This window comes from Panthera pardus, unplaced genomic scaffold (assembly GCF_024362965.1).
Source record: "Panthera pardus isolate Hobbes unplaced genomic scaffold, ASM2436296v1 HiC_scaffold_24, whole genome shotgun sequence".
Lineage (NCBI taxonomy): Eukaryota > Metazoa > Chordata > Mammalia > Carnivora > Felidae > Panthera > Panthera pardus.
This window is the reverse complement of record NW_026526810.1, coordinates 40,075,637-40,094,266: the sequence shown is the minus strand read 5'-3', so window position 1 is coordinate 40,094,266 and position 18,630 is coordinate 40,075,637. Positions and strand designations below refer to the sequence as shown.

Genomic DNA, 18,630 nt, shown 5'->3' with positions numbered 1-18,630 from the left:
GGTGATGAGTTTTACTTGTGTTTTGTTTTACAATTGATGGCAACCTTGGAGTGTTATCTAAACAAGTGTCATTACTCCACAAATAAAATTGAGTGAAACTATTGAAGAGATACATTCATAGCTTTGGTTATTTGACATAGTCCTCTCCAATCAGATTTCTTTCATCAAATCATTTATTGAATCACCTTATAGCAGATGGCAATCCTGCAATCTATATTATCTTTCCCTTATTTATAACAGGGTTGGGATTTGATATTTTTGAAGTACATTTTACTTGCTAAGATAAGAAAACTTGATTTCACTGCTCCTAGAGCAGTGTGTGTGTGTGTGTGTGTGTGTGTGTGTGTGTGTGAGAGAGAGAGAGAGAGAGAGAGAGAGAGAGAGAAAGATACAGTCTCCTGTGCTCTTCCTTCCAACTTTATATATGGCCCTTTTTCATAAGGATAGATACTAAGCAAGTGGCTGTAGTGGTTTTTTTTTTTCTTACCAGCTTTACTGCAGAGATACCCTTACTCATCTTCACTCCATTCTTAGTATTGTCCCCCTTCTTCTTTTTATTCCTTCTCTCCTCAGTAGACTCTCTACCTACTACTAGAAATATTTTCCCAATTCTAGACCTGTGTGTCACTTTACCCTAGTCTTAGTCTCAGGCAGCAGGTTATTGGTAATAGTGGCAAGTAGGAAAATATGGAACTGCTCAGCAGCTTTTTTCCTCATTCACCCCTTTTACCTCCAGGCAGGGAGGTCTTCGCTGAGCCTCACCAAACCATGAGTATGCTTTATGTACACAAACTCTGTACTGTTTTGGACCCATATGGTGGAGGGCGTGGGGAGCGGAATAGATGTTGAGGGTGTAGAAAAATCATTCCCCCTCCCAATCTGTTTTCAATTTTTCCCTGGTGGTTAAAAACCTAGAGAAATCTATAAGACTCTGTGCTAGGAGAATGAAAGAAGAGATAAGATGAAGTTGTAAGCATAGTTTATGGTTAACTTGAGAGAGCACTTTTGGTCAAAAACTAAAGATGGTAGCAGGAGAGAGGAAGCAGGTGTAGACCAATATCTGAGTTCTTCATAGAAAAGAGTAATGTCATATGTTAAACTTTACCAAGAAGTTTACTTGCTCCTTGAAGAATTTTGCTCTCTGACATCTCAAAAACTCATTTTTTTTTACCTCTAATTCCTTCTCCAGGGTCCTAGCCTCTTAAAAAATTGCCTGTGTATGTAGTGACTTAGGATTTGTTTTTAGTTACTTTTCCTATTAAATGAGAAAGTAGCAAATTGTTTCACTGAATTTACAAGCCATTATTTTTTGGTATAAGCTTAAAAAATATAATGTTCTTTACTGGAAGATATTAAAAAATAATATGTATACCTTTTAAAATGTGACCTATGGAATCAAAATATATATTGGACTTTAATTGGTTCCATATAAAAAAGCAGGGACTTAAGAGAATCTGTATATAAAGATTAAAAAAGAAAAGAGTCCTTTAGTCTCTATATTAAAATATTGATTAACCCTTTTAATCTTGTTGAATAGAAATAGAATAGTTTATTAGAAAGTTAAGCAAGACTCCCAAGAGTTTCTGCTACTTAGTGATTGTTAAACTTTCTCTTATATCCACCATTTTAATCTATCAATCAAGGAACTAGCTTCTCTAAAATTGTTAAATTGGGATGCATAGACTAGAAATGGGAAGGAAAGAAAATATATGGCAATGGTGGTTCAGACATATCTTAATAGAAACGTTTTTCTCCCAATCACTGTATTGCAACTATACTTTATTTTCTTGTTGATAAATTTGATTTTGATCAATTTGTATAAATTTTGATCAGTTTGTACAGTTTTATATTAAGTTTATTTTCTGTGTGTAATTTCTTTTTCTCTGCTTACCTTGGTCTTATGTCTGAGGCTTTGGAAAATTTATTATTCCTGTCATATGTCTGTTTGTACAGCCATTGTCTTCAGCAGAAAGGAGTCATTGATGCTGAAAGATGACTCTTGCCTTTGTCAGTGCCAGCCACGACCTTCTACTCAGAGTCTGGTTATGTTAACAATAAAACTAAAGAGCTCTGAGTTTAAAACCTAGCCAGATCCTTGTTATTCTATAGCATCCTTTGAGCCCCCTGCCATGTCCACTGTCCTTGGTATGTCATACTGTTTAGCTGTTGGCTTACTTAATTACCATCTCATTTAATTAATCTTTACTCTTCTTTTATGCTGTGGAAGTAGTGTCACTTGATGCAAATTGAGTATGTGTTTTCACATAATTTTATATCTTTAAAAAATTTTGTCTGAGATGTTTTCTGTAATAGGCATTCGCCTTTTTGCATTCTCTTTTACAGAGATATGTAAATAACACATAGGCCTCATATTTATTACTCATTTGATGTAAGATGATTCAGAGTCATAAAAAGAATAAACTATAGTCTGATCATTTTCATTAAGATAGGGTCATCAAAATAAGTTTCTATTCTATGCTCTTAACTATCACTGTAAGTATGATTCCCCTCTTCTTCTCAACCCCACCATTCTACTTTTTGTCTCCATGAATTTACACCTGATGTAAATGGAATTGTACAGTATTTGTCCTTTTTGTGACTAGTTTATTTCACTTAACATGTGTCCTCAGGTTCATCCATTTTGTAGCATGTGTAGGAGTTCCCTCCATCTTTAAGGCTGAATAATATTCCATTGTATGTATAGGTCACATTTTGTTTATCCCTTCATCTGTCAGTGGATACTTGAGTTGCTTCCACCTTCTGGCTATTGTAAATAATGGAATAGAATATGGGTGTACAAATATTTGAGACTCTGCTTTCAATAGCCAATTTGACTTTGTATTTCACTTTGGCTGTATGGTATAAAAAAATGTTAAAAAGACATAGTTGCAAATGAAAAGTATGATTTAAAAAAAAAACTTTTCATAAAATTATTAGCAATTTCATAAGTAGTATTTTATTTTGTGTGTTAATAATAGCTTTTGTCTTGGATTGGGCCTCATAGGAATTCTGGCTTCTGTTCTGCAGTGTTGATTACAAAGAAAATGCTTGGAATATAGCCTACAGATAACTGGTGATACTGGAGAGATGGTAACGAAGTGTGTTTTTACATGCTATTACCCCAACTTGTAGAATCTTTTTTAAATCTAGAGTTTTAGTAAGAATTATCCAAGCATGAACAAAACACTGTGTATTTTTATTCGTGATCTCTGTGTTTTCAAGGTATCTGGTTCTCTTGAAATTATGCCTTGAGTGTTTTCTGTAGTAGGTATCCATCTTTTCTCTATGGTGTTTTTAAAAACTTTTAAAATTATAGGGGCGCCTGGGTGGCGCAGTCAGTTAAGCGTCCGACTTCAGCCAGGTCACGATCTCGCGGTCCGTGAGTTCCAGCCCCGCGTCAGGCTCTGGGCTGATGGCTTGGAGCCTGGAGCCTGTTTCCGATTCTGTGTCTCCCTCTCTCTCTGTCCCTCCCCCATTCATGCTCTGTCTCTCTCTGTCCCAAAAATAAATAAAAAACGTTGAAAAAAAAATTAAAAAAAAAAAAACTTTTAAAATTATACATTAGTCACTTAATACAGGAAGTACAGATTCATAAAAAGAATGAATTAGGGTCCTACCAGCTGAATTAGTAATTAGTATACTCTGCTTCGGAAACTCACTCCTCCTTGCCTGCTTTTGTCACCTATGGACAATTGGCAGTTCTGTCCCTTCAGCTGGCAATTCTGTCCATGTGAAGTGGCTTGGGAATCCTGGCTGGTTACTGGAAAATTTGTGGTATTTAACTTATTACAGATCACGTTCTCCTCTAAATCACAGAGGATTTTGAAAAAAATTGTTTTTAAGAAAAAGTTCTAAACTTAGCAGAATGTTGTCTTTGTAGCATCAGGAGTTTTCTCATGCAAGAATGTAAAAAAGGCAACTATTTGTGTTTATTTCATCATAGAAAACTTGGCAAGGGTTGGGAAAGCATAAGCTGTTAGGAGTCAAGGATAAAAAAGACTGGTCCTCAGAACAGAAAAGGGAGAGATATCTGGATTGAGAGGTCTCCCGCTCTTTCAGCTTTTTCTAGGGATTGATTGGAAGGTAAAATAATGGAACCAGAGCTTCAGAAGGCACATTAAGGAGCACAATGAACTGATTTTTTGTTAATGGTTACTTATCTTTTTTCACTTTGAGTTTTCCTTTGCAATTTTCATAAGTGTAGACCTACTCATTTAGAATCAGATTTTAGGGGCACCTGGGTGGCTCAGTCCATTAAGCGTCCCACTTTCGGCTCAGGTCGTGATCTCAAGAGTTCAAGCACCACATAAGGTTGACTGCTGTCAGCACAGAGCCCACCTCAGATCCTCTCTGCCCCTCCCCTGCACACATGCACATGCGCTGTCTCTGTCTCTCTCCAAAATAAGCATGAGTTGTCACATTTTTTATTAGTTTCGATATAACTAATATAGATATGATATGATTTGGTATAGTTTGATTTAGTTTGATATATTCAGTTAAGAATATCTCATTAGTGCTATGTTAGAAACCAGTTTTATTAACTTGAACAGTTCAACTTGCTTGATTTTTTTAAGACTTATCCATAAGAACTAAATTCTCCATACTTTCATGTAGGCAGGACTAAACTATAGAGTTTCATTTACTCTTAGAAGTAGCAGTGGGTACGGACAGAAATGGGAAATCTAGATTATGCCCTATTTTAAAGTCTCCAGAGACACATTTTGGTTCTGAAATTCTCCATTGTATATTGGGCACTGTACAGAGCAGTGACAAAAACCCTCAAGGTAACTTATGCTCTTCAGGTTTCTGAGACAAGAATTGATACACAGCTAGTTCCATGCAAATGCAAATACTACTTGCTGAATTTTATTCTCTGCTATACTATATTTTAAAAAAATCCATCATACTATCCTTCTGGATTTAAATCTTTCACTTTCTTCTCTTCTTAGGTATGGATGAACGAGGAGGTACGACATCTTGGGGAACAAGTGGTCAACCAAGCCCCTCTTATGACTCATCTAGAGTAAGTTTGTTCATCACCCTTGATTAAAACTATGAAGTACTTTGGCAGAATAAATAAGTTTTTTTGTATATGAACTCTGTTAAGAGAAATGAAGATTACGTATTTACATGGGAGTATCATAGAATACACAGTACCTTCATGGTAGACTTATTTTTTTCCATTTATTGTCATATTTGGGGAGTTTATTTTATCTCTTACAATGAAGGAAATATTTCTACACCTGGATTACCTATAATACTCTTTACTAGAGTTGGAAGAGTTTAGAATGCCTAACTATTCTCCATACATAAATTTTTCTTTGTGTATTGTTTTCTTCATGTATTACCTTTGAGAGATGGCACTGACTTTCATAGTATCAGTTTCCAGTCTTTCCTCTCCCATTCTTGTTCCAGTAGTCATCAGCTGTTTATATCTGGGACTCTATAGCTCTGTCTCCTGGAAGCATATCAAAACACACATAACAGATGACATTTCTCGGTTGGCAGTTAAGAGAAAATAGGACCAAGCTAACATTCTACACATAGTGAGGTCATAAGATTAGAGCCTCTTTTTAGCAGTAAACAAAAAAATCCCCCAAAACTTTAAAATAATGAGACTGAAAGATTAAAAATTAGACCAAAGAGCTGGCAGTAAAATTAAATTCTGTGTTTCCAGACTCTGCAGTAAATTGCTGAGGTTAAGAGCTACCTTTTCCAAAATGTCATAGTTTGAATAAATAATGAACTATTTACTTCTCTTAGAATTAACCATTAGAAGATAGACAAGCATAAAATTTATGGATATTTAACCCTAGAAGTATATTGGCATAAGTGGAAGGAAACAGTATGTGATTGGAGTCCATAATCTCCATATGGGTTATGTCATTTTGCATTAAAAAATGCTGAATTAGGGGTGCCTGGGTAGCTCAGTCAGCTAAGCATCGGATTTCAGCTCAGGTCATGATCTCTTGGTCCATGGGTTTGAGCCCTGTGTCAGGCTCTGTGCTGACAGCTCAGAGTCTGGAGCCTGCCTCGGAATCTGTTTCCCTCTCTGCCCCTCCCTTGCTCATGCTGTGTCTCTCTCTGTCTCTCAAAAATACATAAACATTAACAAAATTTTTTTTTAATGTTGAGTTAAAATATGTGGTTTGCTATTATATTTGGCTGTAGCCTATGTTTAATTTATTTTAAATACTTTGGGAAAAAATAGGATAGTCATGGAGAATTATGAATAATTATTAAAGAGACAATTAAACATGGTTTTAGTGTTTCCCTTTTGGAATCTGTGATGAGAAAGCTGGGTTGTAGTGTAAAGAGTACTGTTGTGGGTATCACAAGACTTGGATTTACTATCCTCTCTCCTGTGTAATCCTTGGGCACCTTATTTTAACCTTGGGGCTAGTTAAACTGATTGTCCAAATATTCTTCTACCTTTAGAAGTTTTTGATTCTTTAAATACCATTGTGAGTAGGAAAGGTAGGTTTCCTGTTTAGATTGTGAAGTATGGATTTTATATAGTGGAGAACAAAATACTATTTATTGGATTATTTTCTTTCAAAGGCTTGAGTTACTGTGTGATAACTTATTTCTTAAAATGTATTAAATGGTGCCTTTGTACCTTATGTGTACTTTCCTTTTAGACTTTCAATTTTGTTGTACTTGAGTACTAAATAAGATTCTAGGAGAAGAGAACATAATAGTACATCCAAAGTCTTACGTATTTCATGATCGTGAAATTAAGTTTGCCTCTAAAGATGGACTTCAAAGTTACTCTTACTTTTCTTTTTGCTATTTGCTACGCTATGTTGAATGTATATTGTGTGCATTGCAAAGTTAAATTGATTTTATAGTAAATTAGTTTTCTGTTTAAAAACCCAAGATTAATATTTAAATATTCCCAATCTACCATGCAACCATATATATATATATAGTATAAATAGATATATATGCTATATAGATAGCATATATCTATCTATATATACTATATATATAAGTGTGTATATATATATACCCTTTATTTTGTTCTCATTGAAATCCATTCTTCCACTAACTTTGCTTCTTCTATCCTGGTCATGATTTTGAACCTAAAATGGTTTATCTAGTTAAGTTATGTTTTATTTATAATTTTGAACAATTTAATTCTCTCCTGAAATCTTTTCACCAAGGAAAGACATTTATGGTTATCTTAGAAGCTGTCTTCAATACACTTTTAATAGGAAGTTTATGAACTTTTTGGGTTTTATCATTAAACCCCATCTACCAAGTTGACTATTTTTTTCATAATCATAAATATAGATATAATTTTGTTAATAAGAGTCTCAGTTTACCAAAATACTTTATTCCACTGAGTATCATAGTCTGTTGAGTTTTTTTAAATTCAGAAGTAAATACTGATATTGGCTAAAAACCAATTTTGATACTTTGTAAAATCATTAACAAGTCAATTTAAACTTTAATGAAATTTGCAAGTATTTTGTAGAAATTCTGCTAGTGAAATGTATTTAGACTTTGCCATATTGTATAAATAATACATTTCCATCACAGCAGGTTGTATCATTTAAAAAATAATTTGACTTTACAATACTGATAGGAAAAAAATTTATTTTACTTTTTGTAAAGCTTGAAACATAGTAGGCTACAATAAAAAGTATGTAAAAACTGCAGAATGAGTGGTTTGGTGGAGTCATAAAGCATATGCTTATAGTTTAGTTGGATTGAGCTGAGTTCTCCATCCTCCATGCCTCCACTAAAACTATAAGGGAGAAATAATCATGTTTTGCATTACTGTAAAAACATATTTGGTACATGAACTCTGTTAATAGTTCTCTACTCATGTATCATAACTATGCATTTTACCGTACAAGATTGGCTACACAAAATCACATAGGTTGAACTTAGTATCTATTTAATACCTTTTTAAGGGGAATATTTGCTTTGTACACTTTTTGCCTTATAGGTACTTACTTTAAATCTAACGAAGATGGCATTTTGCTCTAGTAACCTTGATGCCTAAGTGAGCTCTACCAGAGTTGTATGGTTAAGAGGCCACAAACTTCTCAAAAGTGTACTTAGTCTTATACATGTTCTTTCTGAAGTAGGAAAAGCCAGCAGAGCTCCTGTCTGCCCATTTTTCCCAAACCCACAAGAAAAGTAGCTTCACAGTATATAGGTGATTTACCAAGTTTATGGTTATCAGAACCTGCCGTAGCACATCATTCAATAGAGTATTTTTATTAGGTAGAGACAAAAATAAATGCATGTACCTATTAGTGGTTATAGAAGAAATGGTAGACATGGTCAGTATTCTTAGGAAATGTGGAGATGACACATGTCTGAGACACTCATAGGGAAGTAAGAGCATTTGTGGCATGTACTTCAAACCTCTTCACTTTTGTTAGTCCTGGTTTCTGCGTTGTTGACCTACTGCTTACCTCTGCAGAACATAACACACAACTGAACAGATAAAAGCATCATGATGATGTGAATAACACTTTCATTTTTAGAAATATGTGAAAAGTGGTGATAGAGGTTAAGGCACCAGAGATTGAAAGGAGTGATTAAGATCTCAAATAGTTTAGATCTGGGCAAGAGGTATAGTTAATGAGTTTTTTCCCCGCCCTCCCTTAGTTTTTATCCTTTCCTACAAACAAATGTTATCTGTATTTGACATTGCAGCGGGGATAAAAGCCAGAGAATACCATGATTTTTGTTATTTACCACCATGTTAATGATTTATTCTAGTTTTAGATTCCCCCCCCCCCCCCCCCCCTCTTTAGAAGGTCAAGAACACAGACCCTGGAGCCAGAGTACCTGGATATGAATTCCAGCTCTGCCACTTACTACCTGTATGATTCTGGACAACTTACTTAAATTCGCTTTACCTCAGTTTACTCATTGGTGAATTGGGGATAATTATAAGGCTGTCATAAGGATTAAATGTATGTAAAACTGTGGTTAAATTAGATAAATCTATATAAAGTGGTTAGATCAGTGTCTGGTACATAGTGACTGCTATGTAAGTGTTGAGTTTAATACTATGTATATCAGAATTTATTAACTAGATCTATATGTAATAATTTAAATGAATGAATACATTTGCAGATGTGCTGCATTCTAAGTGTAATGAATAAGAATTATTTGCTGATTCTGTCATGCTTAATATACTTCCTTTAGATTTGTAAAACACATAAAATCAATTTCCTTTCCCCTTCAGTTATCTGTTTCTTTCTTTGGGAAAGGAGAAGTCTTGTGACAAACTTAGATATAAAAGTTTTACTCTGTCCGGTATAATGCTTTTTACATCATGGATTTCTATAAGTATTTGCTGAATACTTGGGGAAGATTGGGGAAGAATTCTTAGATTTACTAGATTAATTGTGTTTGGAGATCGAGGAGAAAAGAATCAAAGTTGATTTATGGTGGTGAATCTAAAAGTCGATGGTGGTGGTATTAATGGTAAATAGGCCTCCTCTCTCCTATGCTTACAAAGTATTATCCTGATTGATGATACTACTTAGTAAAGCATTTAAGATCACCGACTCTGGAGAATTGTATTCTGTGACCTTGGATAAGTTACCAAGTCATTTTGAGCCTCAGAATTCTCATCTCTAAAATTATGATAATTTTACACATACCTTGTAGGGTTTGAGTAAAGATGAAACCTGATAAAAGCTATGAAGTATTTCATTTCATTTATTTATTCAATAAATGAAAGCTGCTACTACTATAATTATCATCATTATTATCTCCAAATATCTAATATTTCATGTTCATTTTCATGGTCATATTTCCTGATGTACAAATTCCATTTCTAAAATGTTGTGTGATCATTTTAGTTGATGAAAATTCCAAGGGGCCCCTGTCATCTTGGTTTTCCTGCCCTTGTAGCTCTGTTACCCAACTTAGGCCAAGCTTTAAGTACTGAGGTATAATTGGGGTTTGCACCCTGGAGTTATGACAGGGCTCACAGGAAAGGGGAGAAGTCTTCTTGTTGACAGTATTTCCTAAAAAACAGAGTTTTTGATTCCTCAGTTTAAAAAGTAAAAGATATCATCCTTTGCACTGCTGGTGGGAATGCAAGCTGGTGCAGGCACTCTGGAAAACAGTATGGAGATTCCCCCAAAAATTAAAAATAGAACTACCTTACAACCCAGCAATTTCACTACTAAGTATTTATCCAAAGGATACAGTTGTGCTGTTTCAAAGATGCACATGCACCCCAATGTTTTATAGCAGTGCTATCAACAATAGGCAAAGTATGGAAAGAGCCCAGATGTCCATTGACAGATGAATGGATAAAGGAGATGTGTGTATGTATATATATGTGTGTATATATATGTGTACACACACACACACACACACACACACACACACACACACACACACACAATGGAGTATTACTTGACAATCAAAAAGAATGAAATCTTGCCGTTTGCAACTACATGGATGGAACTAGAAGGTATCATGTTAAGTAAAATTAGCCAGTCAGAGAAAGACAAATATCAGATGCCTTCACTCATATGAGGAATTTAAGATACAAAACACATGAATATAAGGGAAGGGAAGCAAAAATAATACAAAAACAAGGAGGAGGACAAAACAGAAGAGACTCTTAAGTACAGAGAACAAACTGAGGGTTGCTGGAGGCGTTGTGGGAAGGGGGATGGGCTAAATGAGTAAGGGGCATTAGGGAAGACACTTGTTGGGATGAGCACTGGGTGTGATACATAGGGGATGAATCCCTGAATCTACTCCTGAAGCCATTATAGCAATATGCTAACTATCTTAGATGTAAATTAATAAATAAGTAAATGAAAAAAAAAGTAAAAGAGATCAGTGGTAGGTAACCGCTAATAGTAATTATGTTTATAAGTACCAGCAGTGACCAGCAGTTGGCATTTTAATTTTGTGCATTTTTCAGGTACTGTATAATCTATTTTGGTAGTAATTTGGGGGGAGAGAAGCAATATTCAATTGCATAGAGTTTGAGTGCTTATTTTTCCCAATTGCTAAATTTCTACCGTGGTTTTCCCTTCTCTTTATAAATATGGTTTGCAGAGTGAAACAGTTGTGTCTGTATTGCTCTTCCTTTCCTTCCCATTTTGCAGCATCCTAGAATTTCAAAACTAGAAAGTGTGCTAGCTATTTATATCTATTCCTTTTATTTCATAGATGAGGAAACTGAGAGAGTTTGAGATTTGGCCAGGTTGAGATATGTGCTGTTGATTCAAAATACACACAAGATTTGGCTAGACAGTTTGCCTGGTTAATGATAGACTCTGGCCTAGAACTCAGATATACCAAATATTATACAGTTACCTTTTAACTCCTTTACCTTAGTGTTTCCCAAGTCAAAAAAGAACTAACTGTCTTAAATTTTTTGCCATATACCGAATGAAGGGGAGAAAAGAGGAGAAACGTGAAAAGAGGATCTGTAATTGATATTTCAAAAGAAGACACGGGACATGATAGAACAAAAAAGAAAGTTTGCTAGCCAGCATAGTATATTGTGAGGTAGACTAGCATAGAATTTAAGTGCTTGAACATTGAAATCAAGTTGTGTGGGTTCTATTTCTGGTGCTTCTTCTTCCTAGTTGTGTGACTCTGGGCAAATTATTTCTCTTTGCCTCAAACTTTTTTTCTTTTTCCTTTTTCCTTTGCCCATTGATAGAGGGAGGTGGTACTAATAATAACTACCTTGGTAAAGTTCCGGACTTAGGCCTATTCGTGGAGAAAGGGAAAACCAGTTATGTGGTAATGAGTTGGCTTTAAAATACTAGGTTTAGCAGCTGTTTATGATTCAGCACAAAATAATTTCAGACTTCTAATTAAGAAATAAATAGTATGTTTTGAGATCTTTCATTTTAATACATACTCTGACATCTGTACCTGTTATAATGAGGTAGAATGAAGGTTCATTTTATTAAAAAAACACCAGCAGTGGTCATTTCTCAGACGATTTGTCAGGAATACACATGGATGGCAGCCTGATGATCCAGGTCAGGTAGAAAATGAATACGAGAGTTGCTGTAGCCTTTTAAGGAGTTGCTCTAGTCTTCGAAGACTCATACTCAAAGCCATAGATTGGGTACTTTGGATAAGGGAAACAAAAAAAAGTAAAAATTCAACTGAAATAGACATACAGCTTGCAGATTCTGTGGAAACTAAAATGAGTCCATAAGGTTATCCGGATGAGTTTAATGATACCTGTCTAGCTACTCCTGGGCCATTCCCACCTGATGCAGCTAAAGAGATCTTTAATTTTGCTTAGTGCTCTCTTAGCAGGTATTCATTATCTTTTCATTCATGTGGACGAGCTTGGCAAACAGCCGCTATATGGTTTGATGGATAACAAGTTGGAGATAAGACCCTCAGTTCCCCTCATGTGCTATCTATATATAATTCACAGAGGTCATTCTTACCCTAGGAAGGGTTATACTGTCTGGAGTTCTGGGAGAGCCTAAGGTATAGTTCATTTACATTTGACAGTAGAGGCCTTGGGAATATCTAGGGGTGGAGAGAACCTGTAGTTTTCTTCTCCCAGTAGAGCACAGTGGCATGAGAGCTACCCTTGTAAATAAGGATAATGATGTTGCCTCTCTGCTCTTAAGAAACTTGTTCTTACTCTGGTCCCCATTTTTAAGATGCTGAGATTTGTGAATGCATTCAGTTTATGCATCATTAAAAATGAATAGTCTTTTAGTTCATCTTAGAGTTCAGGAGCTATGGTTAGAAATACAGGTCATATTTATCTGAAGAGTTAATTATGAAACTTTAACTCTTTTCAGGCAGCAGTGAAGAAGGATTAGGCAGCAAATAGATAATTATCAAGTTAATTTCACTGATTACTGTGGGATTACAGGAGATGGAAAGATTACTTTGGGTCATCAGGAAAGAGTAAAGGGGAGGTGTTTGAGTAGGATATTATAGGACAGACAGTATTTGTATGAATAAGATTAGAAGGAAGACAACTTTCCAGAAATGTGGAATGATGGGACCACAAGTGTAGAAACCTCAAAATTACAAAATTCAGTAAAGAATAAATGATCTTGGAATCATAGGTAAATAGTGTGGTAAGGCAGCTAACTTTTCTGTTCAAGAAATGTAGTGTATCCTTTGGGGAGTAGAGGGCCAATTAAAAATAAATTTTTATGCAGGGAATGACACAACGGGTTTTATAAAGATCAGTATATTGTGGTATGAGGAATGGATCCAAAGTGAAAGAGTGAAGAGTACTAGGATGATCGGGTAAGATGTTATTACATAGACCTATTTGCAGTGAAATTAAACTTAGAGTAGGATGATAGGGTCAAGATCACAAAATAATTGAAAATGGAGAGATGTCTCAAAGGAGAAAAAAAACTGACACATTTGGTGACTGAGGAAGATTGAAAATCATACAGATTAACTCACCCCGCAGGATGATGACTCCTGAATTAAACTCCATGTGTTTTGTTCAGGCTTTGACAAGTTAGCTGTGGTTGTGTTCTACAACTACCAGATTGTTTGATTTTGATAAATAGTTTCCCTTATAAATGGAAAAGATGTAGCTGTGTGAATAAAATACTTTTTACTCATTGTCCTCCTTTGACAGCTTTGATGGGTAATAAAGTTTAGTGTTCCTTTTTCTTGTTTAGAGTAGATATTTTCTCTAGATTATTTACGGTTTGCTAATGTTTTTATTTTTGAAGGGAAAAATGGTGTAGGTTTTATAGCTTCTGCGAGTTCAAATGCAATAATTAGAAAGGACACACAAATTTTGAAATAGTATTTTATGCCTCTTGATCTCAGGTACAAAACAGGAGATGAAGCAGTTAAATAGCAAAGCAAGACAGGAGGGACAGAGAATTAAAGTAAGTGTTTTCTATATATTGCATCTATGTTCCCATTAATCTCTGTTTTGTTATGTAACTGCTCCTTCTGAATGTTCTGAATGTGAAGAAAAACTATGGGTAAGAAAAGGGTGTAATTTAAAGTTAGGTTTAAATAAACCCATGAGGGAAAGTGTTGTTGGTTACTCTTTGTATTCAAAACATACAAACCTGCCTATAACTTGTAATCTTAGTTCTTAGATAAGGAAAAAATTGGGTTAGGATGATATAAGCTCCTTTAAATCTCTTGCTAGCAGATATTTAAAATGAAAGAAATCACACAGCTATTAGGTTGTCTATTTTTCCATTTCAAGCTAGGCAGATCTTCTGGGTTTTTGTTTTTGTTTTTGTTTTTCTTTCAATTTAGCCATTCTTCCAGGGACAGTGTCCATTCAGATGCTGTCACATAGCTTTGGAACCAGCCTTTGTCAGTTTCTTACCTCACTGTAAGTTTCACTTAACTTTGCATGCTTATGAAATTGCATCTTTATCAGGACCGATCCTTTACAATTCTCTCTTTTTTTTTTAATCTTCTCGTTGTTTAGTCTTTAGTAAAAGTCAAAACATTAATCTTTGAATATCTCTTATGTCCCTTTTTGTAAAATTGTTGAGGTTTTACTTCTGGCAGCTTTTTTAAATTATTTTTTTTATAGACTTACATATTTCTTATTCGTAAGAACAGGATGGAGGATAGATTCTGGCTGAATACCTTTCTAGGTCTACTTAGCCTATCTTAAAAAAATTTTTTCTTGAGTCCACACCCAAATGGCTGTGGGCTTGGGCTCAGTACCTTGAGATCAAGAGTCGTGCTCTCCACCAACTGAGCCAGCCAGGCACCCCAGCCTATTTTTATTAATAGCAATAATCATAACTAACATTTATGACAACATTGTTTAAAACCTTTCACATGTTCCCTATTTTAAGTTTTATATCAGCTTTTCAAGAAGGCATTTTAAATCCTGTCCATTTCAGAAGTGAGGAGATTGAAGTTCAGAGAAGGTGGATAAATTACCAGATATTAAACATGACTCTATATTACTGTCCCTTTCTACCGTATCAAGTTGGCAAAGTATAAAAGAGACCCCAAAACAGTTGTTATTTCTCCTTGTCCAGGACTTTAATGAAAGATACTCTAGAAGTTGTAAGATGATTATACTGTCATTATTTCTTATAGAAATATTATTTACATTTTATACTTAAAAAAAATATATAAGCCACAGAATAAATTAGGTAAATTTGCTTCCTGGTTTCACCACTATATTTGACCTTGGAAAAGATAAGATACTTCATTTCTGAGCCTCGGATTTCTCATCTGCAAAGAGATTTATCTTGTAACAAGTGCATGAAAATTAAATACAGGAAATTTTATAAATCATAATATCTGGAATTTATTAAGTAGTCTATAAGAGTTCCTCTTTTTACATCCAGTCTTACAAAAAATTATGCATCCATTCTGATACAAAACCATGTAGGAATTTTACAAGTCCCAGATGCTCCTTAGGCAGCAGTTTTGAATTCCTGGAGTATGTCTTGAACAAGATGAGGAACTTGTTGCAGGTTTTAAATGACCAACAAGAGGTTCTTATAAGTAAATTGTTCACAAAATTGAAATGATTGGAAAGGTTTATTGCATTATACATCTTGCTATTTAGAGATGATTGGGGGGGAAAATTGGGCAACCTAGATTTGACAGAATGTAGATTCTTCAGTTCCTCAAATTTGTTTGAAAGGATATCTACTTCACAGGATGGTTAATGAGACCTCAGTGAGCTTATTTATATCAAAAGCTTAGCGTGATCAATTAATGTTAGTTCCTTTTGTGATATACTTTTGTCATATATTCTAATAACATTTTTATTTCGACAATAACAAACTTAGAGTGCTTTGCTTCAGTGTATTGAACTGATGCTTAATCCTTTATACTACCAAATGAAGTAATTATTTTAACGTGGTTTTATATCACAGTCATTGTGCTACTTTTTGCATGAAGTAGATAGACTCTCTTCTCGGTGTTTAATGTAAATTATTTGGTGATTAGCAAGAAGATATCAACTGTTCTTTACCAAATATTTTCTCTGCATCGGTGATACCGTTACATCTCGTTGAGTTTATAGTTTTCTGAGCTCTTGCTCTGTAAATATTATTCTTGATTTCCCACTAACCTTACCTTACTCTCTTAGATCACTTTTAGTATCTTTCTTCCCAATTTGAAATTTTGTAGTCTTCTTTGGGCTTAAACTCTTCTTTCTGTGCTGTTCACATGGAATCCTTTTTTCTCTTAGTTCTTTCATTTATGCAGCATTTATTGAGATTTTACAATTTTCTGGTCACTGGAATTAGGTAAGCAAAACAAAAATGATCAGTCCATATTATCTGGAAAAAAGGAGTGTTCAGTCTCTTGAAAAACATCATAATACTATTGAATGATAAAAGTTATGATAATGATGGCCCAGGGAGAGTAGAAGCAGAGAAATAGAAACAACACTTGGTTATGAAACCTCTAGGGCAAATCAATTGAAAATGGTAATCTGTTGTAAAATACAAAGAACAAAGGACTTAAGCCTGGAGACTTCTCCCATTAGACAAGCATACTTGGTCAAAAGAGTTACTTATTCTGGACATTAGTTCCTAATATGTAAAGCAAAAATTTTCAACAAGATCATGGTTTCTCAAACTGTGCTTAATAGGATATTAATAAATGTGTAAAAACAGAGCTCCATAGTCCAATATATTTATGTATTATTGGGTTAAACAAAATTGGACTTCTTTGTTGTTAGATTTCTCAGTTTTTAATAAATTATTGCAAGTTATAAATCCTTAAGAAAGGAATAGAATTTACTTTTTACAGTTTTTTCCCCACCGTAGAATCTTTCTGTATTACTTACAAATGAAGTTTGACTGCCAGTTAATAGTCTCAAGAAATAGTACATAAGATGACTTGTATGTTCAACCATTCATCTAGAGCTGTGACCCATTGTGACTTCATTTTGTATAAGGTGTGAAGTGAGGGTTGAAAGTGATTTTTTTTTTTTTTTTTTTTTTTTTTTTTTTGCATAAAGCTATCCAGTTTTGGTACCACCATTTGTTGAAAAGATTATCTTCCCCCATTGAATTCTCTTGTTGTCTCTGTTAAAGTCAATTGACCATGTGTGTGAGAATCAATTTCTGAACTCTGTTCTGGTCTACTGATTTTTCAAAATCTTTACACCAATGCTGTACCATCTTGATTACCGTTCCTTTAAAATAAATCCTCCTATCAGATAGTGTTGTAAGCCCTCCAATCTTGTTATTTGTTTCCAAATTGTTTTATAAATCCTAGGCAGTTTGCATATAAATTGAAAATTTTTAAACCAGTATATCCGTTTCTACAATTTTTTTCTCAGATTTTGATTGTGTTGAATTTATAGATCATTTTAAGGAGAATTGATACCTTAACAAAGTAGGGTCTTCTGATCCATGAATATAGCATATCTCTCTCTTTAGTTCTTTAATTTCTTTAAGTAATGTGTTATAGTTTTCAGTGAACACATTTTACACATCTTTAGTTTCTCTTTCATAATTTTTAATGGTATTATAATTTTATTTCAATCTCTGGGTGTTCATATCTTGCATAAGACTACAATACATTTTTGTATATTGATCTTGTATCCTGCACCTTGGTAAACTCACTAGCTGTGGTAGCTTTTTTTGTACATGCTGGAGGATTTTCTATTTGGATAGTATGTCATCCATGAATAATGAGAGTAACTTTTTCCTTTCCAATCTGGATTTCATTCCTCTTAATGAATTGGTTATGATTTCTGGTACAGTTTTTAATAGAAATAGAGTGGATAGCTTTGCCTTGTCCTTGATGTTGGGTAAACAGTCAGTGTTTCACCATTAAGTATGATGTTAGCTATAAGTTTCATTGATGTGATCTGTTAGATTGATGACATTCCCTTCTATTCCAAATATGTTGAGAGTATTTATCAAAAATGGATTTTGGGGGGCGCCTGGGTGGCTCAGTCGGTTAGGCGGCGGACCTCAGCTCAGGTCATGATCTCGCGGTCCGTGAGTTCGAGCCCCGCGTCGGGCTCTGGGCTGACAGCTCAGAGCCTGGAGCCTGTTTCGGATTCTGTGTCTCCCTCTCTCTGACCCTCCCCCACTCATGCTCTGTCTCTCTCTGTCTCAAAAATAAATAAACGTTAAAAAAAATGGATTTTGGATTATATGGAGTGTTTTTTCCACATTTGTTGAGAATATCTTGATTGTTACTCTGGGAATTATAGTAATTACTGTTTTAAATTCTTAACAAACTTTGCATTCCTGAGAGAAATAGCACTGCACTATGATATATTATGCCTTTTACATGTTCCTGAATTCAGTTTGCTAAAATGTTAAGAATTTTCATATACTTTGTAAGTGTTTATTTATTTATTTTGAGAGAAAGAGCTCATGAACAGGGGATGGGCAGAGGGAGAGGGAGAGAGAGAAAATCTCAAGCAGGCTGCTTGGTGTCAGCACAGAGCCCAATGCGGGGCTTGATCCCATGACCTCGTGACCTGAGCCAAAACGTAGAGTGACACTTAACCACTGAGCCACCCAGGCACCCCAAGAATTTTTATATTTGAGTAATACTGATCTGTAGGATTTTTTTTTCTTGTACTATCTTTGTCAGAATTTGGTATCATTATAATATTGGCCTCAAAAATGACAGGTATCTTTTGGAGGAATTTGTGTAGCATTGGTATTATTTCTTCTTAAATATTTGGTAGTTAAG

The 18,630-nt window shown here is 34.7% G+C and overlaps 1 protein-coding gene and 1 long non-coding RNA gene across 11 annotated transcripts in view; one reads left to right on the top strand and one right to left on the bottom strand.

Annotated features, from left to right (window-relative positions):
* Positions 1–5,582, bottom strand: part of LOC109262935 (uncharacterized) — a 33,998-nt gene extending 28,416 nt beyond the window's left edge. Inside the window, exon 1 of the long non-coding RNA XR_002078021.2 lies at positions 5,349–5,582. This is a non-coding gene — a long non-coding RNA (uncharacterized LOC109262935). The remainder of the gene's footprint in view (positions 1–5,348) is intronic.
* The window catches only part of TCF12 (transcription factor 12), a 377,037-nt gene that overhangs the window by 153,781 nt on the left and 204,626 nt on the right, over positions 1–18,630 (top strand). For 8 of the 10 annotated variants that reach the window (XM_019441990.2, XM_019441988.2, XM_019441986.2 and 5 more), the window contains exon 4: positions 4,950–5,023. The exons of 1 other annotated variant lie outside the window; for it this stretch is intronic. In XM_019441990.2, coding sequence (XP_019297535.1) covers positions 4,950–5,023 — 74 coding nt within the window. Of the gene's footprint in view, positions 1–4,949; positions 5,024–13,791; positions 13,854–18,630 lie in introns of all 10 variants that reach the window. One more of the 10 variants, XM_019441998.2, reaches the window with a different exon arrangement.